The sequence below is a fragment of the Vitis vinifera genome, chromosome 11, assembly GCF_030704535.1.
Source record: "Vitis vinifera cultivar Pinot Noir 40024 chromosome 11, ASM3070453v1".
NCBI classification, from domain to species: domain Eukaryota; kingdom Viridiplantae; phylum Streptophyta; class Magnoliopsida; order Vitales; family Vitaceae; genus Vitis; species Vitis vinifera.
This window is the reverse complement of record NC_081815.1, coordinates 613,237-622,948: the sequence shown is the minus strand read 5'-3', so window position 1 is coordinate 622,948 and position 9,712 is coordinate 613,237. Positions and strand designations below refer to the sequence as shown.

The 9,712-nt window shown below is 34.6% G+C and overlaps 1 protein-coding gene across 3 annotated transcripts; it reads right to left on the bottom strand.

Moving 5' to 3' along the window:
- Positions 1-1,804: 1,804 nt before the first annotated feature.
- LOC100250946 (DEAD-box ATP-dependent RNA helicase 17) lies at positions 1,805-9,249 on the bottom strand. Of its 3 annotated transcripts, XR_786828.3 has the most exons (11): positions 8,942-9,228; positions 8,665-8,737; positions 8,452-8,561; positions 7,866-8,009; positions 6,051-6,159; positions 5,572-5,924; positions 5,414-5,487; positions 4,303-4,607; positions 3,605-3,851; positions 2,593-3,028; positions 1,805-2,340 (listed from the first exon to the last, which is right to left on the bottom strand). XR_786828.3 is itself a non-coding variant. In XM_002277564.5 (10 exons), exons 1-10 carry the CDS (start codon positions 9,078-9,080, stop codon positions 2,780-2,782), a joined length of 1,803 nt encoding a protein of 600 aa, XP_002277600.1. In that variant the 5' UTR covers positions 9,081-9,249; the 3' UTR covers positions 2,362-2,779. The 3 variants fall into 3 exon arrangements, 2 of the variants coding, with proteins under 2 accessions (XP_002277600.1, XP_010656093.1); XM_002277564.5 differs by lacking the exon at positions 1,805-2,340 and having other exon boundaries at positions 2,362-3,028; positions 8,942-9,249; XM_010657791.3 differs by lacking the exon at positions 1,805-2,340 and having other exon boundaries at positions 2,362-3,028; positions 7,866-7,971; positions 8,942-8,984.
- Positions 9,250-9,712: the final 463 nt, after the last annotated feature.

The following is a 9,712-nucleotide window of genomic DNA, read 5'->3' as shown; positions in this document are numbered from 1 at the left end:
ATTTGATGAAACATTTTCTAACACCCCCAACAAAACAATAGCGAAAATTTTAAGAATAATTTTTAAAAATAGTTACGAAATTGTTTTTAAAAAATAAAATTTTGTTTGAAAATTCAGTGAAACGGTTTTTCTTTTTTCTTTTTTTTAATGACTGGGTATTTACATAGAAAACCATTTGTTTAATTGCTATTCAAAACACTTTATAAAAACTAATTTAAAACACTTTAAGTTTTTTTAAAAAATTATTTTTTTTTTATTAAAAATTTGTCAAACATGTGTTTGAAATTAAAAAATCTGTTTTCAAAAATAGAAATTTAATTTCAAAAAATGGCTATCGAATATGTGCATTTAAGTTTTTATCTAGGGGTTATTGATGATATCATTTGTCACTATTCTGTATTCTAATTATAATATGAATGATACTGAAAAAGATCTATTCACAAGTACAATATGGTGGAAAAGATGGAAATAGAATATTCAATGAAACCCTACAGGGAAAGCAGAAAACGAGAATCACGGCTTAAATGAGGGGTTGGAGGGAACCTTTTCTGGGGTAAGTGTCCTAAATTTTAAGGATAGACTATAGAGAGCTTAGAAGAAAAAGGAAGAAAAAAAAGAAAAAAGAAAAGGGATTGTGGTCTTGTCTCCTACGCGGCTACGCCACCTCCATCCATGCATGTTCCCTTCCTCAGATCTTCACTCTTCAACCACCACATTCATCCCTGTTTTCATGCAAAGTCGGCCACTTTTTTTTCTATTAATATTTTATTCTTATTTTTTTTGTATTAACACCGACAACCCACTAGCTAATTCACTGGATTTCTCAATTTCCTATTCCCCACTATGCAGTAATGTCTACTCATAGCACGATTTAATGCTATGATGTATGTCCTTCACGTGGAGTGATCATAACTTGCCATTTAAATTAGTTCCTTTTATAGCAAACTTGAATGATTGCACTCAATGGTCCGACGCAGGTGATCCTTAGGCTAACCAACCATTCAGTCATATAAGATATTCTTATAGTGCTATTACTGCCTTTCTTCTTTTTTTCCCTATTTTAGTGTGTTATTTATAATAATGATTGGATTATGAGCAAACCCTTTCAAGGGTTTATATACAGAGACCCAAAGATATCTTTAATAATTGAAGAGATGAGTAATCTTAATCCAATCAAAATGCCTATGCTTGGTGTTTGGGTTCATAATGCCCTTATGATGATTATGAAAACCAGCATGCCGTAATGATGGGCATGCAATCATAAGGCAACGCCATCAAATTCATTATTGTATTATTTATTATGTTTTAGGAAAAATTGAAGGTAAATTATGACCCATCGGGCTTTAATATACAGTTAGAAAATGTATTTATTGTGAAATCCAAATTCTTGAATAGGGTTAAAACACATACAATTAAGTACAAATAAATAAAAATACAAAATATAAGATGAAATAAGACCAAGATAAAAGTTATGTTTGGTTTTTAAAAAATATTATTTTTTATATATATTTAATTTTATTGTGGAAAATATGAAAAAAATAAATATGTTAAAATATTTAAAAATTATTTAATCAGAAAAAAGAGTATGATAGTGTAAAGGGCCCCTTTAATAAATAATATTTCTAGGGAAAGGGGCGGAAGTGTGTTTGACTTGCTTCAACGAAAACTTATCTTGCTAATCTTAGGTGTTTTAACTTTTAACCGGTTTAAGATTTTGACTTTCCTTTTTTCATCCTTCTCCTCCACTTTCGCAAACACCGCCAAAAATTTTAAAAATAAAATAAAATAAAATAAAGCAGGTCACAATCAAAGAGATAAATTGAGATAGACGAAAAGGGTCGTCCGACAACTAGGACGCGAAGTGGGCCAAAGACTAATAAATATATCCGTGTCTCATGGGCCCATAAGTGAGCCCAACTAAGTGATCCTATTTACCTGACGTGGGAGTATCTACACCTCACCGTTATATTTATGGTCGTCTAACCGTCAACGCATAGGGAGGTCTGAGGTGCTCGCCAAGCTGGGGCCCATGCCTTCCGCTTGCTTCTCACCGTACGTTTGTGAAGGTTGACTGATCTGATCGGGGCCACACTGTGTGTACGTTTGCCGGGTCATAACTGTCCACGGTCAGGGTAGATTATAGGACGTCCTTCATTATTGAAATTATGAGTTTTGGGTAAAATTTGCGGGACCTGCGGATGAAAATCCATAGGATCTGAAACTGTGTAGAGGAAAAGATTTTCCAACTAATGTGGGTCATGGATTTTATTGTCCACAGTACGGTTGGCTTGACCTTTGGCTGGAAAACCAACTCCTCATTGCCAACCGAACGGGCACAGCCTGTGAAGGAAGAACAATGAATTTGGTCAATATCAAAATCACAATTAAATAATATCGCTCAAAATTGATTAGTCTGCCTCTGGACAGCAACTTCAGACAGTTAGACAACTCAACAAACTCATATCCCAATAATTGAAGGAGGGACTGGGGTTGGAAACTATGTGCATTTTTGTGGCAAAATTGAAGATCTGCAAATGAGCAACAGTAACATCGACATAATGAGCCTTTCAGATTCAGCCTCCATTTACTAACCATTGCCAGCCACCGCCAGTTCATAAGAAAATGATGTCTGCAGATCATGTGATTTGGTGATCAGCCTGCCTACAACATGCCTGGGGTAGCCCAATGGAGGGAGTTAACTGTAGGAGTCTTTAGCATCTGTACCATTCTTAACTTGCCCATTGGATATGGTGATAATTAAAAATGCAATGTCGTTGATTCATGTTTTTCTAGCAAGCTTCTTCCTTTTGGACAGTCCCTGTTGTTTCTGATCTCTTTTCCTCTTTTTTGTTTGCATTTGCATTGATTTTCCAACCAAGGAGGGTTGGTCCTTCAATGCAAAGCTCTTTGCCACATGCCCCAGATGAAGTTTTTTCACCTGAAAAATTCTTTTCAGCTCACCACGGTGGGCTGTGTATGCACGGACCCAAGAGCAAAATGCATCCTTGGCCAGCTTCTTCATCTTGGGCTGCAAAAGGATGAAGAGGCATTACATCAATTCAGATAAAATGGAATAAAAGAGTAAAGGATTGCAAGAGGACGAATCTGACAAGCACCCAAAACAAAATCCTCGACAAACAGAATCATTAGACACATGCTAGATTCCATTAATTGAGTTTCCAGTTCCCACCAATGCTACAGTCAACTAATTACACAAAACCTAATTGGAACCGTATGGAATCCATAAATCATTTTTCTCCAACAAAGATGCATCAGGTATAAAAGATGAACTCAATCCAGCTATCACAACCATTTGATAATTTGCACCTTTTCTACTTCGTTTGCTCCTGCTCTCTTTCTTTGTTTTTTTTTTTTTTTTTTTTCATTTTTCCCTTTTTTGGTGGATGGGGACAAGTAGCAAATGAATCAATACCACACTGATTGGCAACATTGGGTGAGTCCAAATTAATTTTAACCTTCAGAAGTATCTATATACTTTACCTGAATATGGAAACTGAGAAGATGAAGATCAGAATATGAGAATAGGCAACAAGAGTAACTTTCAAAACATAAAAGATCATTATACAAAGGTTGTAATTTGTACCTCAGCAAAGATGAAGGATTCTAGTGCCTTCTGCAAATAAAGCGACCACGGATGCATCTCTAACGAAATAAACTTCTTGATATGGTGCTTCTGACCAGACAATGGGAAACTATCTAACACTTTCAGAAGTGAATACTCTGTCAGAGATACACCATGTTTCTCTAGGTCTTGCAAATAATCCATTTCAACTGGTTGTAGAAATAACAAAGAATCTCCCCTTTCTCCCAACCGTGCAGTTCTTCCAACCCTGCAGCATGAAATACAAAAGCATCAAACCCCTACAGACCCTCCCTACAATTGAAGTTAATCTCAATGACAATGAGATAAGAATTTGCCCATGCTCAGAAAATCAGCTCAATTGGAGTTAATAAAAAAATTAATAATAAGCATCATTTTTCACATTGCAACAGGGAGAGATTTTAGATAAGTCTAGCTCCAAAGGCTGGTGGTTCAAATTAGATTGAACTAGGGAGCTCACCCAAATCCATCTTATATGGAAAACACAAGTACATAATGGTTAATGTGTGAATTTTCATGAACTTCGCCTTATCAAATGCCAACTCAAAAATGATGATGTAATAATATGCTGGAAAACATGAATTCAATCATCAGAAGTATCAGCAGTGCTAGTACCTAATGAAAGCCCACCGATTAGGAGAAGATAAAAAAGAATTCAAACAGGAAAACTTTCTGGATACCTATGGACATATTCACTAGCCTCCCCTGGAGAATCATACTGTATGATACAACGAACTTTTGGAAAATCCAGGCCCCTAGCAGCAACATCTGTAGACAAGAGAAGAGCTGATTTCTCCTTTTTGAAGGTCTGAAAGGTGGTTCTTCGATCTTCATGCTTCATGTTTCCATGCAACTGAAATGTTTTGAATCTCAAAAACATCTGTCTATCTTCTGTTTCTGGATGTAAATTGGCTGGCCACAGGAATGCACTGAACAGTGAATAGTGGAAATCTACTGCATCGCATGTCGAAAAGAATACCACAATCTGTAGAATTAGCATGTGAGCAAACCTGGCAATTTGAAAAGCTAAAAAACAAAAATGAAATAACTATTGTGTCCTGAAAATTATCTCTTGCTGGAAGGTTCTGGGATAGAAAAATCAATGATTTTATCCTCAAAAAAGGTAAAATCACAATGATTCTAATCAGTAGTCGGTATAATTATTCAAAAATACCAGAAGCATAAAGATCTCCATGCGGTTTTGATAGTTGAATGATGATTATATGGTAATCATTCATAGGAGTACATGCTATTAGAAATAAATTACAATATAGAAGCTTTGATTTAAAATCTAGGAACCATATGACCTATACTTTATGTCTATAATTAGGCCTTCACATCATAAACTCAGAAGGAAAACATAGAGTGACCAAGACAATTGAACTTAAGAATGAAGAAAAAAAAAAACCAAAAGGATTAGTCAGCACTCTGTGCTAACAAATTATTTTTAAGAGATCTTCAACCAAGAATTTCTCTGCAACTGAAAGGGATGAAAAGCTTTTATGGCTCATTGTCTGTCATGTCAATAATGGAATAAACTTGTGTGTGTAGATGCATGGTAGCGTGTTTGAGTGTGCACATGCATGCGTGAGAATGAGAGTGAGAAAGAGAGGGAGTACTATGAAAACAATGAAAACTACACGCTTGTTGACAAGCAAAAAATTTCCACAATCTAAATGCAGAAAAACTACTAAAAGCCGCATGATTAAATCTATATAAGATATCATAATAGCAAGTACCTCATAAAATGCAAAAACAATGAACATTTTTAGAAGCTGACGATATCCTCACCTTTTGGGAAGCTTCTCTCTCAAAAAGATGCTTTAAAATGGAAAGAAGCACCACTAGCCGTGAACCACAGGGCACTGCACAGAATATTAAACCACAATTTTTTAAATCATATTGAGAATTGTTAAGGCTGCCAAACAACTCCTCCCAACAATACATACCTTTCACATATCTCTGAACTAATTGAGCTGGAAGTTTATAATCCCCATTTGATGGGCTTATTATTTTGTGTAACTTTTCTGAGTCTTCATCCACATCAAATTCAACAGACCCAAAATGTTCAAGCGGTGGTTTTGGTTGCATCTTCTTGCCATCAAGACCAATTGTAACTGGATTTTCTAAACTAATTTGAGCAAGATGGTTTACTTTTTCATTTAAAGTAGCTGATAACAGTAAATTCTGCCTCTGAAATTCTGAAGTAACTGCATCCTCCCTGATAGTAGGCCCATTTGTCCTTGAACCCAAAAGATCTAGTATCTCCTCTATTTCTTTACCAAATCCTAACTCCAGAATCCTGTCAAGATGTGGGAAGAATTAATGGGAGCATGAATGAAAAGGAAAAAAATAAATCCTGTTTACAATCAATATCATACAAAATTTGGAAGAGATAAAAATTGAAACTTAAGATCACACACCATACCTATCTGCTTCATCAAAGATTATCCATCTCAAATTTGTGTGCAAGAAGGATGATGTATTTTTTAAGTGATCCAGAAGACGTCCTGGAGTTGCAACGAGAATAGATATGCCTGAAAATGATGTGTCAGATTCAACATCCTTGAATTCCAAGAATTGACAAACTGTTGTATCAAGAACTTCTAAGAATAGCAATTTGGTGGTTAGCATCTCTAGATATGATTATAAAACCTACATTATTATGGAGATTAGGGAGACCAAACGATTTCACTTGGTAGAAAATCATTTAACAATGAAAGCAGCATTTACAGAGTTGAAGTTTACATGTACCATGTTTGATTTTCCATCAAAAATCCACCTAAAACAGAGCTATGCTAAAGATCAATGTAATGTCATACAAATGCATAGAGTATTTGACCATACCCATACATGTTTACAAAGATAAAAGCCTTCTATAAGACAAAGACATGAGCATAGTTTTAAAAAGCACAAGGCGCACCTAAAGCGCAAAAGTCTCCTACAACTTGGGCGTAAGGCGCAACACAAGGTGCACACTTGAGTGAAGTGAAACTGACCTAGGATACATATCTATTTTATAAAATATGATTCAAAATCTAATCCAATCAATAAAAAATTTAAGATTTCAAACATTTAAACAAAGCATTAAACAGAAATGTAATGAAATTATATAAAATTTCAATATAAAATTAGAAATTTCAAGAATAAAAGTGTTTAAAAAGGAAAAGTAAAGTAGATAAGATGTACCTTTTCAACAAGGCACATGTCTTGCTAAGCAAGGTGCTACAACTAAGGAGTGGTTGCGCCTTGAGCCCAGGTTTGCTTTAAGAGCGCCTTTTAAAACTATGGACATGAGTGCATCATTTTTTTTTTTTGATAAGCAAATGAATGGACATGAGTGCATCATAAGGACACTTAAATCATGTACTTCTTTAAAAATGTTGTTTCTTGACTACTCAACATTTTGTATTATATGAAACATGAGTGGTGATGCTCCCTCTTATAAAATTTCCCTTAACACTAATCAAATCAAAGAAAAAATTTTATATATGCTAAGTTCATAGTACCAAATTCAGTACAATTGATAAATAAAATGTTTAACAGCACAGTTTTACTGTGCTCAATGAAAACAAGAAATGTCACTAGTAAGGAGTGATTAGTCCCAAGTCAAAGTGAAGATGCTTCAAGGACAGGAGGAAGCCAACAAAGAACTTTGGCTCATGTTGAAGAAAAAATAAAGGCCTATAAATTGAGGTAGAAGAAAATGGTAAAAGAATAATCCAATAGCAGTAACTGAATCAAGCAGCCAGCATAAGGTTTTCTTATTTTATTGATTATTGAAAAGAACACGTCATGTTATGGACCAATAAAAATTGGCCATTAATCTAGTCTGATTCAGCTAAAACCAAAACAAACCTGAAAGAAACTAAAGATGGGTGAACAATGTTTGGATATAAGCTGAATTGTGTTGCATCAAAACAACTCATCAAGTTCAAAGAACAAAGAACTTAGTATCAAAACTATTCAAAAACTCTGATTTGTCGGTCAACTTTGAGTAATTTTTCATTAATTAAATATCGTTCTGCACTTCAGAAAGATTATAAAATGCTTTCTAAAATGCATTTTAAGGTTTGACAAATGTAACCTTTTATCTGACTGGTTCAGTCCAACACCTAAGCTAGTTCTTATAATATTGACCAGTATTTATTTCCTAGGTAGCGTAGAAAGTTAAATATATATCAAATGCTTTAAAAATAAAAAAAGGGAAAAACTGTACATTCAAATGTTTAAAGTTTCCTACCTTTGCGCAGCCTGGCTTTCTCTTTTGACCTGTTTTCACCACCCATCACGTACCCTGGGACAATCCAATGGAACCGATGCAATAACTTCTGCAAGATTTCATAAACCTGCATGCACAACTCCCGCGTTGGTACAAGAACCAACGCTATCATACCACCAATAAGAATAAGAGTAATGATATCATGGCCTTGACTCTGTGATAGGGAGACCAAGACCCTTGTAAAGAAGCACCAGAAATAACAGGCAGTTATGTTTGTATTTTAGGTGGGTTTTCAATTATTTCCAAAGTGGACAGCTTCTTATCAGAAAACCAGTACCATGAGCCCAAAAAAGAAACCCTAGAAACGCATTGAAACGGAGCTAAGCTCCATGTTTTACATCATGGAGCACAAATGAGCGAGTTTAGTAATAAACACATCATACTACAATTCTTGCAACCATAATTATAGACATCATATATGAGCCTAAATAACCAGATTCATAGGATTCATAAGAAAAATATGCCGTTTGATAAATGCTAATAAGAAAAAATTCTATACAGCACAAATCTTAAAATTGAATTCTTGCTCCAAACAAAATGGACTCACCAAAAGTTCCAGCTGACCGCTCAATTCGAGGATCATACTTGTGTAAATGATTAATAACAGGAGCCAAGTATGCAATAGTTTTCCCAGTGCCAGTAGCAGCATTAACAAGTCTAGAAATTTCTATTAAAGAATTATACAAACACTCTAAATATGAGAAATAAAATAAAATAAACAGATGCTTAATAGTAATCAAACAAATAAAGAGAAGGATACACATGACGCCCAGCGAGAATTACTGGAATTGCTTCTGCCTGGACGATGGTCGGAACTTCGAACCCCATCCTTTCTATCGTCGAAAAAACAGAGAAAAATATTAAACGATTGAAATTAACTGGATAATCAACTCAAAACTTAAAAAATAACTAAATAGAAGTAGCAAATTTACACATTCTCGTTTGGTTTTTATGCAATTATGCAGCATATTATCTTCTAATATGCATCAATTTGGAGTTTGAAGTGCTGGAATTCAGTAGAGAGATAGAGAGTAAACCTCGGAGCTGATCACACAAGGTAGGGTGAAGACCGAGGCTGGAGAAAGAGCAAGAAGCGAAGATTTCGCTTTCTCCATTGTAGCTATTCTGCTTCGTCTTCTTCATCTCCTCTTCTGTTGTTCTTTTCCTTCTATCCATCGGGATTAGCTGCGACTTCTTCTGTTAACGTTTGAAATTCTTCGGGTGCCTGCTGTTGGTGGCTTGGTGCTTAATATCTAGGGTTCACCGGAACGACGTCGTTTGATATGTTCATCGCTACTATCTCTGGGGAGTGTTTGTTTGCGGGTTTATCCCCATTCCATGAAACGAATAACAAGCGTCGTGTTATGGATCTTAAATACAAGTATGTAACACGTTAACATGCTTACAGGTTGCCACGAGTACCCCTCTCTTCTTCTTCTATTTATGTGATTATTCTTGAATATGTTAAAAAATAAAAAATAACCACTAAAATATTTTAAATTCTGATATTACTTTTACAATCTTAAAAATGTTATACATTTTTACCCATAAAAGTCTAGTATTGCTTTTATAAAATTATTCAAAATGTTATAAACTTCTACCCTTTATGATACTATTAATGACTTCTCTTATTATCCCTAAATAATATTGTTTTTTTTTTAATAAAATTATTACTGTAGCAACCAAAAAAATAGCTTCTAGATGACAATTAAGAGACATTGTGCTAATAGTTTCAAATATATTAATACGATTTAAAATTGACCTTTAGTTGATTTTAGATGATTATACTTTATAATTCGATACCATAA